Here is a 23,612-nt window from a genome sequence, read left to right as displayed (position 1 = left end):
TTTTATTCCCATTGGGTTTACATTGTTTACAGGTCAACCCTATGGCAGGAAGAAAAGGCGATATGAATTTAAGTTTAAGTTTTGTAATTGAAGGTTAATTTTGTCTAAAATATTATTAGATTCTACTTGAAAAATTAATTGATTTTAAATCTTTATCTGAAATTTCAAAAGGTTTAAATAAAGGTTTTGTTTTATCAATTGGTTGAGCTTGTGATTTTATAGGATAATGTTGAGATTTGAGTTTAGATTCTATTCTTTCTACTTGGTTGGATATTATATGTAAAATCTTATTGGAATAATCACTCTGTAATTGTATATTTTTAATATCCTTTAATGTTGGTATTTTTGTTCGTTTTCAAGTACGTTAATCATTTTGAAAGAAGAAGCTTTTACTTCTTGATCATTGTTATTTTAAAACTTTATTTCTTCTAAAGGAGGATATATAGAAGTTATGTATATTTTAGGATTTGTAGTCTCCAAGTGGGAGAAGAGGTATTTGTGATAATAGTTTGATATGAAGAAAATGTAATATTTTAATAATGTGGCCTATATTTCATCCGATGGAAAAAATATATATTTATTGTGAGTTTTTCCTTTTTTTTTTTTTTTTTGTAGTATTCATCACGAATCTCACCTTGTTCAGTTTTGTTAAAGGGTTTAAAAAATATATCTCTTAAGAGTTTATTTTTGTCCGACCAAAATTATTTATCTAGTTCTATTTTGTTAATTAGGTTTGGAAATAACATTTAATTGATTAATATTTTGCATATCAAAATGAGTTAGAAATAAAGTTGGATCCTTATCTTTTGAATAAAAAGGTTATGGTATTGTATTATCACTCCTTGAAGGTTTATAGAAGTACTTGTTAAGGAAATTCATAAATAGTAGAAAATCTAGAAAGTTCCATTCTTGAAGATTAAAACTGTATTTCTACACTTTCATCTTCATTTTCAATAATTTAGGTTAATTTTGGATTTTCAATTGATGATTTAAAGACGTCTAGGATTATGAGTAATTTGATTCCAGGATAACATTTTTGGAGTAAAAGTATTTGAGTATTCAGTATTAGCTTCCATTAGAAGGGTTTGATCTATAGGAGAAGTCCTAAGAGTTTTAGAAGATAAGTTTGTGTGTATTATTTTGTAATGTATTCGAAATATTCCTACAAATGACTTCAGTTTGTGGTTCCCAATCCATATTTAGAATTTTAATATCAAGCATTAAAGTTTGAAATATATTTGGATCACTTAATGAAACTAAAGCGTTTGGATAACAGTTGAAGTAAACTTATCCCCTTTCTAGATTCGATTCAACTAAAGAGAATACTGAATTTGAAAAGTTTCTATGACTTTTACCACGTAATAGTAATAGATTTGGGATATCTAATCCAATCCTATAAAGAGTTTTTATGGCAATTGAACTAATCCTAAAGAATTTATATTTTTCTCGGTGTTGAAGAATTGATTGTCTTGAGATCAATAAATGAAGAGTTTCTGAAAGTTTATTAATTGGACTAATTGTTATGTGATCTTGATTCTATAATCTTGAAGGAAGCCAAATTTTTCAATTTGATAAATAGTTTTAATATCTACTTTTGGTATATTCCACCCATAGTCTTCAATCATGTTTGAATCTTTTGTGACATGCTTTAAAGAGTATTTTTCAATTAATTTAGACATTAAAAATTTTAAGAATCTAGTTATCTATTGTGACGAATAATTGAGATGCTAAAATTTTACAATACTAAAATATCAAACTTATCAATGATCATACAATTCTACTGTCGGGAACACAAGGTTTATCAAAATGCTATTCAATAAAATTAATTACCAAAACTTGATTATTATCATATATAATACTTTGAATAATATTAAGATAAAAGACTAATAAATCGTTAATGCTAATTTTTAAATGGGTAAATAACTCTTTTTATCATTCATGAAAAACACCATAATGTTATCTTTGACTTTGTCAAAATATATTCAGGCTGTTGGAACAAAGTCAACATTAAGAGTAAAAAATATATTTAAGACTTGGAAACTTAGAACAAAAAGTCGACATTTATGACTGTTGTGTTTTCGGTCTTAATCCACTTCAATGTTCTATCTAACGTTAACAAAATAATATCTCACCACAAAATGTAGTTACATTTATGGAAAACCAACACTAAAATTGTAATTTATGAAAACAATGTGAATTCATATAAAACGAATGATAAAGTTAGATGTAATATATATATATTTAGTATTTTAAATTTTGAAAAAACATTAGTTTTTTTTTTTTTTTTTGTGTAATTCAATTTAATCCTCATATTTTGAATTCAATCCTCTGTTACAATTTTATGATTGAATTTTGAATTTCATTTTAATCTAGTAGCTAGATTCTAAAATTTATGGTTTTTAATTTCAGTTTTTCACTAGATGTTAACGTCTATTGTCTATCTATTAGTTTAAAAGTTTCTTAAAAAAAAAAAAAAAAAAAAAAAAAAAAAAAACGAATACAACTAACTAAACTCCATTATAATCAAATTTAAAATGTCACTTCATAATTATTTAAAATCAATCAATATTCTTTTTCTAAGAAGAAAATAAGTAACAAATAGACATCATCAACATTAATTGAGACTAAATATGTAAATCTCAAATTTTAGAAACCAAATTGAAATGAAACTCAAATCTTTAGAATAAAGTTGTAATATAAAACTTTAACTTCAAACTTAAAAACTAAATATATCATATTTTAAATTTTAAAGACCAAAAAACTATGTTTCTGTTAAAATTTTACTAAAAATATTGAGACTAGATAGACATTTGAAATTACGATAACTAAAAACATATCTCACCGTACATGAACCAACAATTACCGTCAATACTATTTCAAAACCTTCATTTGCTACCGTTTTTACTATTTACTACCGTTTTTACTATTTTATATTCATCATTTTTTTTTTATTTACTATTTTATTTTCAAACTAAAATAGTTAATCTCAAACATATACTATTATAACCCAAACTAAAATAATCTATACCCCAAACACAAACTTTTATAACCCAACTATAATAACTTAGAATTATAATATCCAACTTCTTGCCCTAAACGTCCTCTTAAAGATTTAAAACATTAAGTTCGGTGAGTTCTTTCCATGGTGGTCGGAGAGTCTGCCTTCCGTGGTGGTCGGCAGGGGAGAAGCATAAGGCTGCTCCTCTTTGTGTTTCCCTCCTCTCAGTTTCTCTTTTATTTTCTGAGTCAGTCCTTTCTTCTTCTTCTTCTCCCCCTTCCTCTCATTTTGTTCTTCCTCAGACTGAAAATGATGCAAGATGGAGACAAATTCATAGTTCACAAAATTCTTCCTATAAATGAAATCAAATTACCTTTTTCTTTTTCTTTTTCTTTTTCTTTTTCTTTTTTTATATTTCACTTGCATCACAATAATAAGAGAAGCAAAATAAGCTAGAGCGAGAAAATAGAGAGGTATGAGCCAGAAATCAAACCCTAAAAAAATGAGAAAGTGAGATCTTAATCCGCATGCTAAAAAAATATTTCATTTTGGACCAAAATTTTAAGCCATCCTTGCAACTCTCCAGGAAAATAATGGACAATCCTAATATTAATTGCATAAATTTGCATCATAATCTCAAATAATTTGATAGATTGATCTAAAAAAATTAGGCCAAAATGCTATTTAACCTAATTTTTCAAAACAAAATGTTGCAATATCAATTATTTTTTTAACCTTTTATTTTCTTCCTCTCTCTCCCAACTCTCATTCTATTTTGCTCTATAAACCTCCCATCTGTAGATCCATTCTCCATATTTCGCTCGCAACGCTCCATTCCCTATATTTGCCTCCTAACGATAGTAGCGACAACGATGACATTGCCTTCTTTTAGGAACAAGTAATAACAAATGACAACTTGCATAGTTTTTCTAAATGCCAAACGAAAAAAAAATGAAAAAACGAACTAGAACCTGAGACTAAAAGATATTTAAGTAGTTTTTAATGATCGAATTTTATTTTTAAAAAAATGTTAAGTCATCCATACAAAAATTTCCTTAACCCCCCGTCATGAAGTTTGTCATTTTTGCTTCTGGTTCTGGGCAACAAATCCTCACCCGAAATGTTATGTTCAACAAAAAGAACATCTTTATGAATTCACTAATTTCAAAAATCAAGCTTTGCATTTTAAAAAAGCTGGATGAATATATACAATCAATTGTGGTATTAAATCTTCTAACATTTAAAATTTCACAACTAAGGCACGCACCCTTGAGGAGTTAAACCCCGCCGAAGAATTTTAAAAAAGCTAACATATTCATGTTCATTATTTACATGATATTTGTATTAGTGACATTTTATACTTCACACTTAGTCCTATTTCATGAATTTTTCTACGATATAATAGAAATGTGATTCACAGGTGAAAATATTGATCAAAATATTGCAATGTCTGACTGAAATTTAATACGAATCTACAATGGCAACACTATCACAAGTTTAGTGTAAACTTTGCAACATTTTAATCAAAACCTGAGAACAAAATCGGAAGTTTTACGTTAAAATTGATAAACCTCGCTAACTTCAAGGGTAAGAATGGATTCTTTCCCCTTAATTCTTTAATCTGAAAAATGATTGAGCAAACACCAGAATAAAAAGAAAATAAAAAGAATCAAGGAGACCGAGAGAGAATATTAAGTCAAACGACAAATCTTAATTATAAAAGTTGGAACTCACCAAACTCGAGCCTGAACTGGTAGAGCGAACATGAACAGTAGAGCCACCATCTTCATCCTCTTCATGCGGCGGCAGCACCTGCTCGACATCGCCATAGCCACCTCCTGAACTAGCTTGAGCATCAGAAGCACAACCATGGCCACCATCCCGGCTGCCACCACCACCAAACATCAGTGACCCGAGCGTCGTGCCAACCTTGGTTGCGACGCCAGTGAGCCACATGGGGTTGCCATGTTCATCAGTCAGCAGAACCGGGTTGCCCTGCTCGTCGGTGAGTCGGATGGGGTTGCCATGCTCGTCGCGTATATCAGCCATTTTCGCCATTTTCATCTCCCATTCCACACTCGGACATAAAAAAAACAACCATAAAAGCAGAAGCTAGGTACCTGTCTAAGCCTAACACGTAATCTTTTTTGGGGTTGCCACGTAAGAGGTTTATGGGATAGGTGTCAACTTCTGAAATGAAACCAATCCAAATCCAAAATATTTAAGAACCATATCTATCTTGTTCTTACGTGAGGTCACTTCTTGCCAAATCGTAGGAGTGTCCGCACAGCCAAAAACAAACTGGAGAAAGAAGCTATATTCTAAAACTTAATACAAGTTTTTACCATACATGCCAACAACAAGGGGTTTCTAGAGACAGGACTAATCAAAATGGAGTACCCACATGTGGGTTACTCATAAAAGTACAAGAAAATTTTGACTTGGAACATAGATTGAACTAAACTCTCGGTCAGTGAATATTGTATATGCTAATTTTTACAGTCCAATTAGAATCAAGAAAAGAGTGTAATTGAGGAAAGATTGGGGTCCACTGATCGTACCTGATGTCTCCTTGTTGGTTGCAGCGGCAAAACGATAGCCACCCATGATCAGAGAAGCTTGTGTAAAAAAATCAGAGGCAGTCTATCAGAATTCATAACACATGCATACAATTGTCCACGTGAAAACATATTGATTTGTACAAGATAAGAATGAGAATCGCCAATCTAATTCGTCATGATGCAATTCAATCTTTCAATCTTGTTATCTGAACTGTTACTTCTTTTTTACCCTACGTTCCTATATACAGTGTTGACGCCACAAACTAAGCCTGTATAAATTTCATAAAGAATTATCCAACTATCCAAACCCAGGGATGTTGTAGTATCCCCTTGGTCAATTCTATCTTGCATTCTCCACTTTGTGTACCAGCTACCTAACAGGGGTTAACTGCGGAACCTGCGTTCATGAACAATTGTAAGTCAAACAAGAATCCAACAGTGTTTCACTTTTAATATATATATATATAACTTTTGTTTTCTAAAAATAATGAAGCTATAAGAAAATGAGCGGCCAATGGTTTCCATGGGATGTATGTGGAAACAAGATGAACTACCAAATGAGACGGGAACACGCACATGGATAGGGAAGCTCACCTCCCATAAGAAATTATAGAAAATGTCACATCTTAGTAGATCTTGACCATAACAATCCCTTTCTCTTTGCTGTGTTGTTACTTTCTGGCAGGGCTTTAGTCCCCCCCTTTGAGCCAAAGGAGAAGTGACGCCTCAAGAAACCCTTCCCTGAGGAACCTCTCAAACTGGAGCTAGAGGACAACTTAGGGCACTTCCCTTGTTGTCCAGTATTTATAAAATGATCAAACATGGTAGCTTCGACATCAAGACCACTATCAGCAATGCGATTCCTTAACCTCTTATTTCTAATTTTCAACTCTAATTCACCTCTAAGTGCCTTTTCAGACATCCTTAGTGTCTGCTTCTCACCAAATGAACATAGTGGGCAGGCTGGATCATACTTGCTAATTTCAGGTGTCATATTCTCCAAACACTCAGCATGATAAACATGTCCACAAGTTAGTACCGCAACGACAGACAGCTCATTGTTAGCAATTATCTTTTGGCTGGTCCATAAAGATCTCTCAACCAACAACATGGAGCAAATTCCGCATGTTTGTGTATCAGCAGAAGGTGAAGTCGAGAATAGGCTGCAGGATCTAACCATCTTCTCACGAGCAAAGTCAAAGGATTCACTACCAAAGGACCATCTTCCCCTATGTGAAGTTGTCATGAGCTCAGAGAAAGCATTCACAGACCAACCATCAGAAGACCCACCATGTGAGCCCCGTAATGAATCATTGCTCCCAGGGATTGCACGCCTGTCCTCTGAAACTGTGTAGCTACTTGGTGATCTGTATGCTGGGATGCGGTTGCCAGATACTTGACGCAATAATCGATGTCCGGGAGAACGGTGAGACAATCTCGACGAGGTCAAACCGGTGGAAGGCAGATGGCCGTGGATTGACAGAGGGGATGTTGACAAAGATGAAGTAGAAGGTATTGAAAGGGATACTTTTGCAGGAGACATAGAAGTTGTCGCATATTCAGTGGCTTTCTTCACCTGATTCAGTATAGAAACAACTTCATACTTTAGATACGATATTTAACAAGGGAAATAAAACAATACATGCAAACAGGGAAAGCTCTACCTGTTCGAAACTAACATCTGTGGAAACATTTCTTGAAATAGAACAACCTATCACAATAACAGGGAAAATATGTGAGATGGGATGTAGAAGAAATAAAGTCAGACCACCCAAACACCATGGCAGATCCGATATTTAGCTGTGCCTGGTCCCCTTTTTCACTGCCTTCAGGTTGAGCTAGTATCGTTGCAATGAAAAATATTATGCATGATTGACATGCTTGACAATAACAAGAAATTTGTAAATCTGCCGGGCAGCAGCCAACTATATCAAACCCGCACGCCAAGAAGATTGAATTGAAGGTAGCATAAAAGCTTTAAACTCTGTATTGCTATAATTGCTATTATTTCTTATCAGCAGTCATTTAAGTCTTTCTTCAGTATTGCATTACAAATCAATTCCTCCCACCCCCACGAAACAGAAGAATCCCCCACCAATGTGTATGTTCTTATCAAAACTAATATAACATCGAGTGAAAGAAAAATGAGAGACATAAACATTTGATAAATGTGTATGTCTGGAAGATACCTGATGTAGGTGTCCTCACATTCCCCGTACTTCCTTCAGAAACTGAGGAGTTTTTCCATGTCTGTCTACGAAAATGTTCCAATGGACTACCCTCTTCTGATGCATATGAGGATTCATATTTGAACTCTGGCCTATCATTTCTGCTTACTCCATCTGAAATCAAGTTCACAGAAACTTCCTCACCAACCACACGACCTGGATGATCCCATCGAAAGCTCCAACTCGGCGAGTGACGAATATTCCTATGCTGCGTGTCACTACCAGATCCAACACCAACAGTCTTGTCTCTAGCCGCAACACAACAGACAGATCCCATATTTCAAAACCCTGAAATGAGATTTCGTATTGTTTGCTGCATATCACTTGCACTATCCAGTCTGTAACCTGTGAAGACCCCAAACACAACACTCTTCCAAATAAAGCCCCCTCTTGTCTAAAACCAAACACAACAAACCATCTCATCACATAACCCCCAAAACATACAAACACCTAGAAAGTTAACACTGCAATTTCTCCTCCATACCCATATTCTTCAACCATCAAATTAGATAAGGTAAACACGAAAGATCAATATATTCCAAGAAAATAAAAACCCCTAAATGCATAGCACGTAACACTGCCAAGTACCAAACCCTTTTCAGAAATTAAACACAAAAACACAATCACACAACACAGAAAAAACCCATCAATTCAAATGATTCAGATTATAGAGCAGGTAAAGCAGTAAAACACCAAAAACAACCGACAACAACAGAGAGGAACTCAAGTTAACACACCTATAAACAACAAAAGAATAAATCAGATTTCCAAAACGGTGAAACCAATTACCAACACGCTTTCCAAATCAAAAAAATCGACCATCAAACCCCAACAGGATAAGAAGGAAAGTTGAAGATGAAGTGATAGATGGAATACCTTAAACGGACCGAATCCTGAAAGAGAAAACGAATCGGAGGAAAGTTGGTGATGATTAAGAGAAAGTGAGATGAGAGTGGGCTTGTGTAGAGGTTGAAGATAGTGTTGAGAAGGTTAGGGCTAAGAAGGAAGCTGATGCAGAGGTCAGAGCTTGGGGAATTTCAATGGCGGATGAATAATAAGAAAGAATACGACGAGATGCGTAAAATGATGAAGATGAATAAAATGCGTTTATTTCAACTTTCAACTTTTTGTATTCTCATGATGGTGACAATTATTATTTGGATGTAAATATAATTTATTTTAGGGATTTTTCAAAATAAATAAATATATATATATATATATATATATATTACTGTTTTGATAAATGGTTTGACATTTTTCAAATTCTTGAATATTTTTCTTTATTTTTAGATTTAAATCATTTTCGTCTTAAGTTTTAATTTTATATAGTTGGATTTCTTGAATAAAATAAATAAATATATCAAATACGTGTTTTTATTTTTCCTTCTAAAAAACGATTTGTTTTCTTAAATTCAACGATCTTAGAGTCAAATATTTGAACTTCTAAATTTTTGTCGAAATCTATATCTTAATTAATTGACTGAAGTTGACAAGTGAAACCGTAAAAAGAAAAGGGAAAAAAGAAAAGAAAGTTGACAAGTGTTTTTAATGGTGGAATTTTGATTAAAGAGATTTGACTTTTGTATTTATGTTTTAATATTATAAAAAATAAAAATATTTTGGTTTTTGAACTATTTAAAAAAAAAACTATATTTATGGTTTACATTTAAATTTAATTTGGTTTATATTTTTAAATGTTTGAATTTATTTGGTTTTTTTTAAAAAAAGTTTGAATTTAATTTGTGGGTTAAAGTATAATTTTAGTAAGTTTTTATGTTGTATCATCAATGTCAACAACTTTAAAAGGAATAGGCCATCGAATTTTGAAATTGTATCTCAACAAAAAAATGTAAATAATGAGTTATTGTCATATAAATATTAAAAAAATGATTGATGTATTAGATCTAAAATTGAATTTGATCGTACAGTTAGTTTGATCTTAGTTTCAATTTAGTTTATATAATTAGATAAAACTTCACTAGTTTTCTCTATATCGTGTTAATACTTAATATAGTTGTTAAATAAAAAGTACTAATACATTATCTTGTAAAAATATGTCAACGTGGTGGTGATAGGAATGATTTATAAAATTTGACTAAATCACATGGACTAAATCGAAATTTTAAGAATCACAACTCTAAAAAAAACTAAGCCTAAATTAAACTATAGGTGTTAAATTAAAAGTTTTAAAATTATGAAATCAAACTTATAATTTAATGAGCTAAAAAAAATCTTAACCAATATTTTATCTAATTTTTAGAAAGTTGATATTTTAGTATTTATAATTGTTATAATTTTATCAATAAGTTATCTTTTGAAAATTACGTTTGTTTCCTCCCAATTTTATTGGTAAATTTTTTTATATTTCATTTAAACATATTTGATTTTTAGCTAAATATTCTATTATTAAAAAATCTAACTTTTTTTAAATTTTCAAAATTTTGATTTGTTTTTTTAGAACATTTGTAAAAGATAAACAATATTTATTGGAAATAAATTTCCCATTTGATTTTTTAAAATTATGTTTTTTTCTTTCAACTTATTTATCATACAGTTTTCATTTTAACTAAAGACTTGAAATCTTAACCAAATTCTAAAACCACAAAAATAAATTTTAAAACTATTTTTTTAAAGTCAAATTTTGGTTTAATTTTTTAAAAATTCCTCACACATAAATTACGCGCAGATACAAACGGATCAATATATGATCATAGTATATAAACTTAATTTATAAAAAAATCAAAAGATTATCAAACAAAGTTTAAATTTTCAAAAATAGAATATCAAAAGTAATATGATGACGTGCTACCTGTATCTTAACAAATAAATATTACGATTTTGAATGTATAAATTAAGTTGATACGTGCTAATTGTATCTTAACAAATAAATATTACGATTTTGAATGTATAAATTAAGTTGATAATATTAGAATGTGTAGTAAAACCAGAGTAAAAGTAGGTATTAAATAGGATGTTTTTTTTTTTGGTAGGTCGAAAAACTCAAACCAACCATTTCTTGGTCGTTAGCACATACTTATATATATCAGTACCATATAAAATGAAGATATCATAATTAATAAAAGTACATGAGCTAAATAAATTAAGGGATACAATAAGATCGAAATAGCTTATACTAGTGCAACAAGTTAGCTCATTCGAGTGGCTAATTGTATTTTTTATCTAAATTTTAGGCTCAAAATGGAATGTCTCACTTTTAAAAACATAAGTTTTTTGACATTTTGTTTGTGTCATCATCAACGAAGATTGCAAAAATAACTTTTTTGTGCATTCGAGTTGGGCTCTTGACTCTCGCTCCTCGCTCTTGCAATTCTCGTCTATTTCTCTAGCTATTATATATCCTTACTTTTGATCCTTATTATTGACTTTCAGGAACAAAGAGCAAAGAGTGAGAATGGGAGTAAAGAGTGCTGACATTTAATCATTGTGAAAGAAGAATAAGAAAAAAATGAGCGAGAGAAATAAGAAACGAGAGCGAAAATGAATAGTAAAAGAAGAATAAGAAAAAAAGGAGCGAGAGAAATAAGAAACAAGAGCGAAAATGAATAGTGAAAGCAAGATCCTAATCCACATGGATAATGTTCTATTTTGGTGGATGTCATGCTGATATAATATGATATAATAAATAAAAAATAAAATTAAAAAAAAAAAAAAAAGAAGAAGAAGAAGAAGAAGTGGCAAAAACACTTTTTCTTTTTCTTGGAGAAATAACATTCAAGATGCCTAAAACTAAAAGTCGTGTGTGAAGTACCAATTATGCATGTTTAGACACTTCCTATTCAATAAGTACACGAAAGTTTTTTTTTTTTTTTTTAAATTAAAAAAAAAAAAAAAAAAAAAAAAAAAAAAAAACCAATAAGCTTCATAGTTCATACAAATTAATAATAACATAACATAACATAATTAAATTATATTTTCGGACTACATATTTTAGTACTTGAGTGCCAACTATGTTATATCTTTGAGTATTTAAAAGTTTTATTTTAATCTATGTGTTTCTTTAATTAAAATTTCACTTTCAATCTTTAGTGTTTATTAATGTATATTGAGTCAATGTACACTTGGTCTATGTTGTTAGAGAACTTTTAGGATTGTTGAGTTTTCTAGGGCCTATTTTTAGTCCTTACTACTGTATGTATACCCCATACATTCTCTGTAAAATATATTTGGTTGAAATACGTTCTTGACATAGTATAGAGCCCAACTAGGGAAATACATTTGCGTTCAGTTTCTGTGGATACTGTATTCGGGTTTAGTTTTCTGTGGATAAGGGTTCAATTTTTCTGTGGATACTAAAATCGTCCAGCCAACCGAGTCCAGCTCCGATTTTGTGGATACTCCACCGCTCGCCCAATCAAACTTGCCAAAGGTCTGTTTCTGTGGATACTCCACCGCTCGTCCAGCTCAGTTTTTTGTGTAAAGGGTTCCGCGCAATCTTACTTCATTGTTGGATTCAGCTCCGTTTCTATGCTGTTGTCGTGACTTTGTCAATACTCCACCACTCCATTTCTTCGTACTCCGAGTCCAGCTTTGCCCTTGTCATGACTCCATCGAAGATCCCCACCGCACGAGTGCCAAGCTTGCTGACGGTCGTCCGTGTTCACTGACGTCGGATCCAACCCCCAATATGATCCAAGTGCTCGTGCTCGCTCTCCACCGCTCGATTGAGCCAGATCCAGATCCAGCCGACTAATACCGTCGAGCCAAGCCACTTCTCTAAGTGGCTGAACCGAGCCTCCAAGTCGAGTCGTTGAGCCAAGCCTCCAAGCCGCCAAGCTGGGCCATTGAGTCGAGCTACCAAGGCATTTTTTTCTCTACTTCCAACTGAGCCGAGCCGCCAAGCTTCTTTTCTCAATTGAGCTAAGCCAAGTCACATGGAGAAAGATCATGTGTTTCATCCTATTAGTACTATTCTTGATGGGTCAAATTATTTTACTTGGGCCCATCAAGTGAAGAATTTTCTAATAGGGCGTAAATACCCGTTAAGGATGATAATAAATTTATTGAACCATTAGAAGATTGGGATAGTAAAAATCATTAGATCATCACTTGGCTGGTACTATTCCTGCCATCCATATTCAGTTTGATGCGTACGATGACGTCAAGAGTTTATGGAATTTCTTGTCTACGCGTTTTTAGTCTGTTGGATTAGCTCATTATTATCAACAACACAACATCCTTGTTAGTCTTAATAAGGAGTCTGGCCAATTCGTTAACAAATATTTGGCCACGCTTCAGCCAATTTGGACACAGTTGGATAAACCAGTGTTGATTATCTCCAATTCTCCATCTTATTAATATTTTTATGGGGCTTCGTCCAGAATATGAATCTACTCGTGCTGCTTTGCTACATAGCAGTCCTCTTCCGTCACTAGACACAATAATTCAGGAAATCCTATTTGAGGAAAAGCGTCTTGATATCGTTTCTTCCAGGCAATCTGAGATTTTCTCAAAAGTAGTCATATGCTCGGTACTTCTGGAGCTCTCTTCTGTAAAAACTGTAAGCTCACTGGGCACAAATTTGCTGATTGTCCAAAAGTCGAATGTAGATATTGTCATAAATGTGGGCATATTTTGGACAATTGTCCCATATGACCACCTCGACCTTTGGGTCATTCTTTTAAGACAAGAAATTTTAGTAAACCTAGTTTTGCCTCTACTGTTGCTACCTCCCCCTCTACTGATTTCGGACTTTCCCCGTCTACTTTTTAGATGAGTAATTTACAAGACTTGCTTAAACAGGTGATTTCATCTAATTCCTCCGCTCTTTCAGTTTTTCCTAGGTAATCAATGGCTTCTTGATTCCACTTGCTGTAATCATATGACTTCTGATTTTTTTTTTCTTCTGACTACACCTACTCTTGCAAATCCCTTCCTCCCATCTATGCTACTGACGATAATTGTATGACCATATCCCATGTTGGATCCATTGACACTCCCACGCTACAACTTTCCAATATTTATTATGTTCCAAACCTGACATTTAATCTTGCCTCAGTTAGATAGTTGTGTGATCTTGGCTTAATTATTTCTTTTTTCTTTATTGGGTATCAGATTCAGGATTCATAGATGGGACAAACAGTTGGTATGGGTCGCATAGTGGAAAGATTGTTTGAGCTTACATCACTTCAACTGCCCGTTTGTTCTTGTTCTGCTCCTATCATTAACTCTGCTATATATCAGTGGCATCTTCGTCTTGGTCATGCTTTTTTTGATAAACTCCGTCATTTGATTTCTATTAAAAATTTAAATAATGTTTCCAAATTTATTCCTTTTGATTATGTGAATTGCAAACTTGCTAAACAACTTGCATTGTCATTTCCCCAATCCAGTTCTATATGTGATCAACCTTTTGACTTAATTCACTCTAACATTTGGGGTCCTGCTCCTACTTCTACTGTCACTGGATATCGCTATTTTGTTATGTTTATTGATGATTACTCTTGATTTACTTGGATATATTTTCTTAAACATCATTCTACCTTGTCTCAAATATATATTGGTTTTGCTAATATGATTCATACCCAATTCTCTTGCACAATAAAAAAATCTTTGTATAGATAACACCTTAGAGTATAAGGACTCAAATCTTCTTTCTTTTCTCACCCAGCAAGGTACTCTTGTTCAACGCTCTTGTCCCCATACCTCTCAACAGAATGGGCGAGTGGAACGTAAACATCACCCCATTCCGAACTAGCTTATCTCCCGTCTGCCTCCTGTCCTATGAAATTTTGGGGAGAGGCTACCCTTACTTCTGTCTACACAATTAATCGTTTTCCTTCATCGGTCATTCACAATTTTTCTCTGTTTGAACGATTATACAGTACTCTTCCTAATTACTCTAACCTCAAAGTCTTTGGTTGTGCATGTTTTGTTCTTCTCCATCCCCATGAACATATCAAATTAGAACCACGTGCACATATTTGTTGCTTTCTTGTCTACGAAATTGAGCACAAAGGTTTATGTTGTTAGGATCCTCTTTCGAATAGATTGTGCATCTTTCGCCATGTCACTTTCTAGCAGCATACAATGTTCTCTAGTCTCTTGACCTTTCATGCTTCTCTTTCAGGTCCTCATCCCTTCCTTCCTGAAGGTTCCACTGATATTTTTCCTTCATCTACATCTTCTCGTGATACTGAGCTTGAGCAATCTGTGCCTGTCTCTGTTGATCCTGATCCATCATCTATCTCACCTGTGAAGTTTGACCATACTTCTTCTATTCGACGCTCCACTCGAGTAAGGGCATCTCTCAGTCATCTTCGAGAATTTCATTGTTTTTCCACTATCAGTTCCTTGGTTGAACCTACCTCTTTCCATGAGGCATATACTAACCCTCAGCAAGCTATGAGTGACGAACTTCAGGTCTTAGACAAGATGCACACATGGGACTATGTTGACTTGCCTCCTAGTAAGAAACCCATTGGTTGCAAGTGGGTCTACAAGATCAAGACTCGCTCTAATGGTTCTATTGAACGATATAAAGCTCAACTGGTGGCAAAAGGATACTCTCAGGAATATGGGATTGATAATAAAGAGACTTTTGTACCTGTGGCCCAAATGACATTCGTTCGGAGTTTCTTAGTCGTTGCTGCAACCAAACAACGACCTTTTTTTCATATGGATGTTAAGAATGTGTTCCTTAATAGGGCATTATCTAAGGAAGTCTATATGCAACCACCCCCAGGTATCTCTCCTCTATCTCAGAATGCGTGTCTCCTTTGTCGAGCGATGTATGGGTTGAAGCAACCCCCCGAACCTGGTTTGCAACTTTTAGTTCCACCATTGTTCAACTTGAATTTACGTCCAATTCTTATGACAGCTCTTTTTACGCATCTAGTATTGTTCTTTTTCTTCTGTATATTGATGATATGATTATTATTGGGGGTGATCCTCAGGCTATTTCTGATCTACAACACTACTTTGGCGAACATTTTGAGATGAAATATTTAGGGTCACTTAGTTACTTTCTCGGTCTTGAAGTATCAATGAGCTCTACTAGTTACTCTTTGTCTCAAGTGAAATATGCTTCAGACTTATTGTGCGCTCTGGAATCACTGAATCTACTACAGCTCCAACACCACTCGACCCTAATGTTCGCTTGACTCCGTTTGATGGCGTTCCCTCGAAGATGCCAGTCTCTATCGTTAGCTTGTTGGCAGTATTATTTATCTAACAATAACTCGTCCCGATATTGCATATGTTGTTCACATTGTAAGTCGGTTCATGGCTACCCCTTGAACCATTCATTTTACTATTATTCTTCATATTCTTCGCTATNAAAACTCATCATAAATTCAAATCTGAATGAGTTTTAACTTTTAAACTTGAGTTAAATTACAGGTTTAGTTCCTAAATTTTTAAATTTTATATCAAGTAGACCTCTAAATTTTACAAAATTTCTAATAGATCATTAAACCTTCATTTTTGTATCTAATAGGTACTCGAACCTTAAAAAGTATTTAATTAAGTTTCTAAACTTTAAATTTTATATCAAACGAGTCGTTGAACTTTTAATTTTGTGTGTAATAATAGATCCATGACCTATTTTATATTTTTAAAATTTACGAACCTAGTGAAGAAATATCTTATTAGGATTTAATTTTATGTTTAATAGATTCATTAACCTTAAAAATGTTAATATACTAAAATTTATTAGACACGTAGGAGAGTTTATATGAACATGTTTAACACCTTATAGCTCGATCACTTATTTGATACAATTTAAAGGTCTTTGATCTATTAAATAATTTTAAATTTCAAAAACTTATTTGACATTTTTTTAGAACACCAGAACAAATCAAGACCTAACAACCCCAACATGAAAGTTGATGAGCTAAATATAATAATAATAGTTAATTAAATAGCAATACTTTGGTGCATCCTAGATCGTCTCTATCTTTTTGCATCTCATTCACATTATAACTAAATAAACTAATAAAAAACATTAAAAAAGAAAAAAGAAAAAAAACAACAAAAAAGAAGAGCTTGCCACATGATAATTTGTGGTCAAAGAATTAGGTAGGTTACAAAAAGATGGATGTACGTAGTCCATGCACCCAAATATTTTTCTCAATTAAATAGTCAACCTAAACATAAATCAACTGGTGTATGCATATATGATCATATACTCTGTCACGCCCCCTCCCGAGCCATGTTACCCTTACTTGGAAGGAGATGTGACGACGGTAGATACCATCCTTATGTGATACTTACTGCCCATCTGAACTTGATTTGCTCAATAAAATTAAAGCCAAGTATAAATAACAGTTGTTGACTTAACTTATTTTATTACAAATAGTATAACGTTTATACAATCTCCAGACTTAATTCAGCAATTCCAGACTCTTAGCTATAACTGTTTACAGCAACAACTTAAATCTGGAAGTGTGGTTGTGGCATGGCAGATTTTGACCTTAGCAGCACCCTGGAACTCCTCTCTTTCGCTACCTGGGAAGAAAAACAGAAAAGAATGAGCTTCAAGAAGCCTAGTGAGTGACTTTACTTAAAACATAACTTTCATACTTGAACTGGAAACTGGTAGTTGAAAACTGAACTAAAAACTAGCCAAGCAAACATTCATGTACAATATTTTTGAAACATAGTTGGTCTGATCTTTAGTTGAGAAAGAACCCTTTTGTCAAATTTTCATTATAACCTAGGCTACGGTGTGGACCCTTTTGCCATCACTTTATCACTGATCTTCATGTGATGGAGAGACCCTTAACCCTCTAACCTAAACCTTTAAACTTGACATACGTGCATGTATAGCTAACTTGGATCCTGACAACAAGGATCTTAACTAAAACTAAGCTCAGATGCCTTCTCTCAATACTTTAGTATTGAGCTGCTCATACATTTATGAGAAAATACTTTCATTAACAAGCTTACTGAAGTTATGTATCATAACACATAACAACTAACACATGCCTCATAACGCTTAGTACGTCTTTACTTTAAACATATGTTAGAAATTATCCAAGAAAAACTAGCATACGTTAGCATCTTTTCTAGACTTGGTTTACTTAGAAAACTTGCTTAGAATAAGCTAGCTTAGGTGGAACCATACTCACACCTTCATTTACTGAGGTGGAACCAGCTTAAACAATCAGTCTTTGTGCTAATGTGAAACTAACTCAACGTATAACACTCATCACACGTGCACACAGAGCTCTCAACTTGGTATTAGATCTAACGGTTTTTGAAACTTACTTTCAAAAACCATAACTTAAACATTCAAACAAGAGTTTCAAATAACTAAAAGCATAAAAACATAATTTATAAAGCTTTGTTAAAACATTCACTCACAACCTTTGGTCAATCCTCCTAGGGTTGATAACTTCTCCTATTGATGTCAGCTCTTCCAACGCTAACCCTCCTAGCGTTGAACACTTAGAATAACTTTAGAAGTCAGGCTTAGCTAGGCAGCAACACATCTCACTATCAAGTGTCCATCGCAAGTCCTAGGTGTTCCACAAGCTGCCCCAATGCCCAAACTTGCCCTTAACCGTCCAAGCCTCTTATGATTACCTACTTAGCCCCATGCTCAACCTCACATAGGCTTATGTTCATCTCAGCTTGTGCAGACATACTGACCATCGAGCTACCTGCTTATTCATCCCAAGCAACTGCTTGCTTGTTCAAGATTTCCTGACTCAACTTACTCGTTTAATAACTTAATTTCTAGACCTTTTCTCTTTCCATCTACAAACCTGTTCAAAATTATCTTAATAGGCTTACCTTAAAATTTAGGCTTCAAATTCTAACACAAGAGCTCAAAATCTCAAGATTCCTTCACCTTGCCTGACTGTCCCCGATTCTGTGAACACCTCTCGGTTTCCTTCAATTTTGACAGCCCTTAACTTAGAATTTTCCTATAGCAGCCCTCATATATAACTAGAATCAATTTTTGAGATTTTGACTCAAGAATCACCTGATTTGCACAGGTAGTTTGGGAGAACTCCTCGTTTGAACTTAATGTTACAGTATGTCTTCAATGCCTGGACAACACCTGCATCTTTTATCTTTTTTATCAACGCATGTTCTTACTATCAATGCATACTCTTCATGATCAACGCAAGGCCTTCCTCCAAACTTGCCCTCAATCACTCTTTCTAACTTTCTTTGAGGGAAATTTGTGTTATGAACTGAAGTGAAACTTTGTTTAGGTATTTATAGGTCTTTAGGATGCTCCAACACACTGCACCTTCTTCTTGTGAACTTTTGGAGTGTCTTCACCTCTTTGTGCCACCATATACTTCCATACCATCTCCTACTTGCATGTAATTTGAGTTGTCTTTCTCATGCATTGTCCAACGCATAAATCCTCTTTGCATGTCCTAATATATTACCATCTCCTCCTAGGTTTAGCTTAACTTCACTTGGTTTAACCACTTGTCCCGATGCTAGCCTTAATCTCCAAGTTTCCTTAATTCATCTCATACTCTTCTTCTTGGTCGCATAGCATCTCTTGAATGCATCCCCCTTGTCAACACATAGCTTCCTTGAACTCCTAACCTCACTTGGCCTCACTTGGAATTATAGTCTTTGCCATGACCCACCTTGCATCCAACTAGCCTCTCATCCATAGTCCAATGGCCGCACTCTCCTCCTAACGCTTAGCCTCATGGTTGGTGCATACTTCTTCAATCAATGCATACCAATGCTCACTTTAGACAGCTCTTGTGTCAACGCTTGCACAAGCCTCTTACCTAAGGCCTCTTGTCATGCGCATCAACCTAGTCTCATCGCACAGCTCCCAGGCTCATCGCATAGCTTCCAGCTTTATTGCATAGCTTCCAGCCTCATTGCATGGTCTTTGGCATTGCATAGCCCACCAGTCACATGCACAACACCCCTGCGTTTAGTGCCTTGTGCCCATTCTTGCGTGCAACCGAGTGCTTCCTCGCTCATGTCTGGCCCTTACTAACTGCACGATTGCCTTTACTCGATACACGATGGCCTTTTACTCGATGCACGATGGTCTTTACTCAATGAAATTTTGCTAATTACTCGATGATACTCGATGGCAAACTCGATGCATGATCCCTTCCTCGCTCGTGCATGGCTTTTACTCGATGCTCACCTAGTGTTTACTCAATGCTTGCCTAGTGCTTACTCGATGTTTTCCTAGTGTTTACTTGATGCTTGACCACCATTTTTACGGCCAATACTTAGCCAAAATTTCTTCTTGCTAGGCTAACTTATAAACACTCGTGAGCCAAGTCTCCAACACTTTAGCATTTTCCCTTCTTCATTTCCTTATCCTTTACCTATTTCCCTACAATTCCACATTAACTTAAATATTAAACCCCTCATTTCACTAATCTCAACCAATAACATATTTAAGTAGAAAAAGTAGGGTTCGGGTTTCACAAACTCTCTGTTACGAAGTTCGATCTTCGCGTCTCTCCAACTTCAAATGTTGTTAAACTTTAATTTAATAACATAAAGTTAATATGGAAGGATCACGCAAACGAAATTTGTCTCAAATATTATTAGTTAACAATCTCTCATTTTCAACCAATTAAATAATTGACCTAATTGGAAAAAAAAAAAAAAAAAAACCAATAAGCTTCATAGTTCATACAAATTAATAATAACATAACATAACATAATTAAATTATATTTTCGGACTACATATTTTAGTACTTGAGTGCCAACTATGTTATATCTTTGAGTATTTAAAAGTTTTATTTTAATCTATGTGTTTCTTTAATTAAAATTTCACTTTCAATCTTTAGTGTTTATTAATGTATATTGAGTCAATGTACACTTGGTCTATGTTGTTAGAGAACTTTTAGGATTGTTGAGTTTTCTAGGGCCTATTTTTAGTCCTTACTACTGTATGTATACCCCATACATTCTCTGTAAAATATATTTGGTTGAAATACGTTCTTGACATAGTATAGAGCCCAACTAGGGAAATACATTTGCGTTCAGTTTCTGTGGATACTGTATTCGGGTTTAGTTTTCTGTGGATAAGGGTTCAATTTTTCTGTGGATACTAAAATCGTCCAGCCAACCGAGTCCAGCTCCGATTTTGTGGATACTCCACCGCTCGCCCAATCAAACTTGCCAAAGGTCTGTTTCTGTGGATACTCCACCGCTCGTCCAGCTCAGTTTTTTGTGTAAAGGGTTCCGCGCAATCTTACTTCATTGTTGGATTCAGCTCCGTTTCTATGCTGTTGTCGTGACTTTGTCAATACTCCACCACTCCATTTCTTCGTACTCCGAGTCCAGCTTTGCCCTTGTCATGACTCCATCGAAGATCCCCACCGCACGAGTGCCAAGCTTGCTGACGGTCGTCCGTGTTCACTGACGTCGGATCCAACCCCCAATATGATCCAAGTGCTCGTGCTCGCTCTCCACCGCTCGATTGAGCCAGATCCAGATCCAGCCGACTAATACCGTCGAGCCAAGCCACTTCTCTAAGTGGCTGAACCGAGCCTCCAAGTCGAGTCGTTGAGCCAAGCCTCCAAGCCGCCAAGCTGGGCCATTGAGTCGAGCTACCAAGGCATTTTTTTCTCTACTTCCAACTGAGCCGAGCCGCCAAGCTTCTTTTCTCAATTGAGCTAAGCCAAGTCACATGGAGAAAGATCATGTGTTTCATCCTATTAGTACTATTCTTGATGGGTCAAATTATTTTACTTGGGCCCATCAAGTGAAGAATTTTCTAATAGGGCGTAAATACCCGTTAAGGATGATAATAAATTTATTGAACCATTAGAAGATTGGGATAGTAAAAATCATTAGATCATCACTTGGCTGGTACTATTCCTGCCATCCATATTCAGTTTGATGCGTACGATGACGTCAAGAGTTTATGGAATTTCTTGTCTACGCGTTTTTAGTCTGTTGGATTAGCTCATTATTATCAACAACACAACATCCTTGTTAGTCTTAATAAGGAGTCTGGCCAATTCGTTAACAAATATTTGGCCACGCTTCAGCCAATTTGGACACAGTTGGATAAACCAGTGTTGATTATCTCCAATTCTCCATCTTATTAATATTTTTATGGGGCTTCGTCCAGAATATGAATCTACTCGTGCTGCTTTGCTACATAGCAGTCCTCTTCCGTCACTAGACACAATAATTCAGGAAATCCTATTTGAGGAAAAGCGTCTTGATATCGTTTCTTCCAGGCAATCTGAGATTTTCTCAAAAGTAGTCATATGCTCGGTACTTCTGGAGCTCTCTTCTGTAAAAACTGTAAGCTCACTGGGCACAAATTTGCTGATTGTCCAAAAGTCGAATGTAGATATTGTCATAAATGTGGGCATATTTTGGACAATTGTCCCATATGACCACCTCGACCTTTGGGTCATTCTTTTAAGACAAGAAATTTTAGTAAACCTAGTTTTGCCTCTACTGTTGCTACCTCCCCCTCTACTGATTTCGGACTTTCCCCGTCTACTTTTTAGATGAGTAATTTACAAGACTTGCTTAAACAGGTGATTTCATCTAATTCCTCCGCTCTTTCAGTTTTTCCTAGGTAATCAATGGCTTCTTGATTCCACTTGCTGTAATCATATGACTTCTGATTTTTTTTTTCTTCTGACTACACCTACTCTTGCAAATCCCTTCCTCCCATCTATGCTACTGACGATAATTGTATGACCATATCCCATGTTGGATCCATTGACACTCCCACGCTACAACTTTCCAATATTTATTATGTTCCAAACCTGACATTTAATCTTGCCTCAGTTAGATAGTTGTGTGATCTTGGCTTAATTATTTCTTTTTTCTTTATTGGGTATCAGATTCAGGATTCATAGATGGGACAAACAGTTGGTATGGGTCGCATAGTGGAAAGATTGTTTGAGCTTACATCACTTCAACTGCCCGTTTGTTCTTGTTCTGCTCCTATCATTAACTCTGCTATATATCAGTGGCATCTTCGTCTTGGTCATGCTTTTTTTGATAAACTCCGTCATTTGATTTCTATTAAAAATTTAAATAATGTTTCCAAATTTATTCCTTTTGATTATGTGAATTGCAAACTTGCTAAACAACTTGCATTGTCATTTCCCCAATCCAGTTCTATATGTGATCAACCTTTTGACTTAATTCACTCTAACATTTGGGGTCCTGCTCCTACTTCTACTGTCACTGGATATCGCTATTTTGTTATGTTTATTGATGATTACTCTTGATTTACTTGGATATATTTTCTTAAACATCATTCTACCTTGTCTCAAATATATATTGGTTTTGCTAATATGATTCATACCCAATTCTCTTGCACAATAAAAAAATCTTTGTATAGATAACACCTTAGAGTATAAGGACTCAAATCTTCTTTCTTTTCTCACCCAGCAAGGTACTCTTGTTCAACGCTCTTGTCCCCATACCTCTCAACAGAATGGGCGAGTGGAACGTAAACATCACCCCATTCCGAACTAGCTTATCTCCCGTCTGCCTCCTGTCCTATGAAATTTTGGGGAGAGGCTACCCTTACTTCTGTCTACACAATTAATCGTTTTCCTTCATCGGTCATTCACAATTTTTCTCTGTTTGAACGATTATACAGTACTCTTCCTAATTACTCTAACCTCAAAGTCTTTGGTTGTGCATGTTTTGTTCTTCTCCATCCCCATGAACATATCAAATTAGAACCACGTGCACATATTTGTTGCTTTCTTGTCTACGAAATTGAGCACAAAGGTTTATGTTGTTAGGATCCTCTTTCGAATAGATTGTGCATCTTTCGCCATGTCACTTTCTAGCAGCATACAATGTTCTCTAGTCTCTTGACCTTTCATGCTTCTCTTTCAGGTCCTCATCCCTTCCTTCCTGAAGGTT

At 34.7% G+C, this 23,612-nt stretch overlaps 2 protein-coding genes across 6 annotated transcripts; both read right to left on the bottom strand.

The window, feature by feature from the left end:
* Nucleotides 1–2,981: 2,981 nt before the first annotated feature.
* On the bottom strand, nucleotides 2,982–5,160 carry LOC120077760 (late embryogenesis abundant protein-like). 2 transcript variants are annotated; one of them, XM_039031766.1, is made up of 2 exons: nucleotides 4,733–5,160; nucleotides 2,982–3,301 (listed from the first exon to the last, which is right to left on the bottom strand). In XM_039031766.1, the coding sequence occupies exons 1-2, from the start codon at nucleotides 5,060–5,062 to the stop codon at nucleotides 3,113–3,115; spliced, it is 519 nt and encodes a 172-aa protein (XP_038887694.1). In that variant the 5' UTR covers nucleotides 5,063–5,160; the 3' UTR covers nucleotides 2,982–3,112. The 2 variants fall into 2 exon arrangements, with proteins under 2 accessions (XP_038887694.1, XP_038887695.1); XM_039031767.1 differs by lacking the exon at nucleotides 2,982–3,301 and adding an exon at nucleotides 4,426–4,619.
* Nucleotides 5,161–5,642: 482 nt separating this feature from the next.
* LOC120077759 lies at nucleotides 5,643–8,878 on the bottom strand. Of its 4 annotated transcripts, none has more exons than XM_039031763.1 (5): nucleotides 8,664–8,878; nucleotides 7,749–8,181; nucleotides 7,224–7,270; nucleotides 6,154–7,135; nucleotides 5,643–5,956 (listed from the first exon to the last, which is right to left on the bottom strand). In XM_039031763.1, the coding sequence occupies exons 2-4, from the start codon at nucleotides 8,062–8,064 to the stop codon at nucleotides 6,179–6,181; spliced, it is 1,320 nt and encodes a 439-aa protein (XP_038887691.1). In that variant the 5' UTR covers nucleotides 8,065–8,181; nucleotides 8,664–8,878; the 3' UTR covers nucleotides 5,643–5,956; nucleotides 6,154–6,178. The 4 variants fall into 4 exon arrangements, with proteins under 4 accessions (XP_038887691.1, XP_038887692.1, XP_038887690.1 ...); XM_039031764.1 differs by having other exon boundaries at nucleotides 6,136–7,135; nucleotides 7,749–8,132; XM_039031762.1 differs by having other exon boundaries at nucleotides 7,749–8,132.
* Between the last annotated feature and the right edge of the window lie 14,734 nt (nucleotides 8,879–23,612).

Source organism: Benincasa hispida, chromosome 5 (assembly GCF_009727055.1).
Source record: "Benincasa hispida cultivar B227 chromosome 5, ASM972705v1, whole genome shotgun sequence".
Taxonomy (NCBI): Eukaryota; Viridiplantae; Streptophyta; class Magnoliopsida; order Cucurbitales; family Cucurbitaceae; genus Benincasa; species Benincasa hispida.
The sequence above is the reverse complement of the archived record's forward strand: the minus strand, read 5'-3'. Positions and strand labels throughout refer to the sequence as shown.

Bases quoted from the DNA above. Each gene is read 5' to 3' on its own strand.
- LOC120077760 (XM_039031766.1), bottom strand. From the start codon at position 5,062: ATGAAAATGGCGAAAATGGCTGATATACGCGACGAGCATGGCAACCCC. The intron at 3,302-4,732 runs GTGAGTTCCAAC...CATCATTTTCAG, and splicing joins CCAGTTCAGGCTCGAGTTTG to TCTGAGGAAGAACAAAATGA.
- LOC120077759 (XM_039031763.1), bottom strand. From the start codon at position 8,064: ATGGGATCTGTCTGTTGTGTTGCGGCTAGAGACAAGACTGTTGGTGTT. The intron at 7,271-7,748 runs GTATCTTCCAGA...TTATTGTGATAG, and splicing joins TGTGAGGACACCTACATCAG to GTTGTTCTATTTCAAGAAAT. The intron at 7,136-7,223 runs GTAGAGCTTTCC...ATACTGAATCAG, and splicing joins CAGATGTTAGTTTCGAACAG to GTGAAGAAAGCCACTGAATA.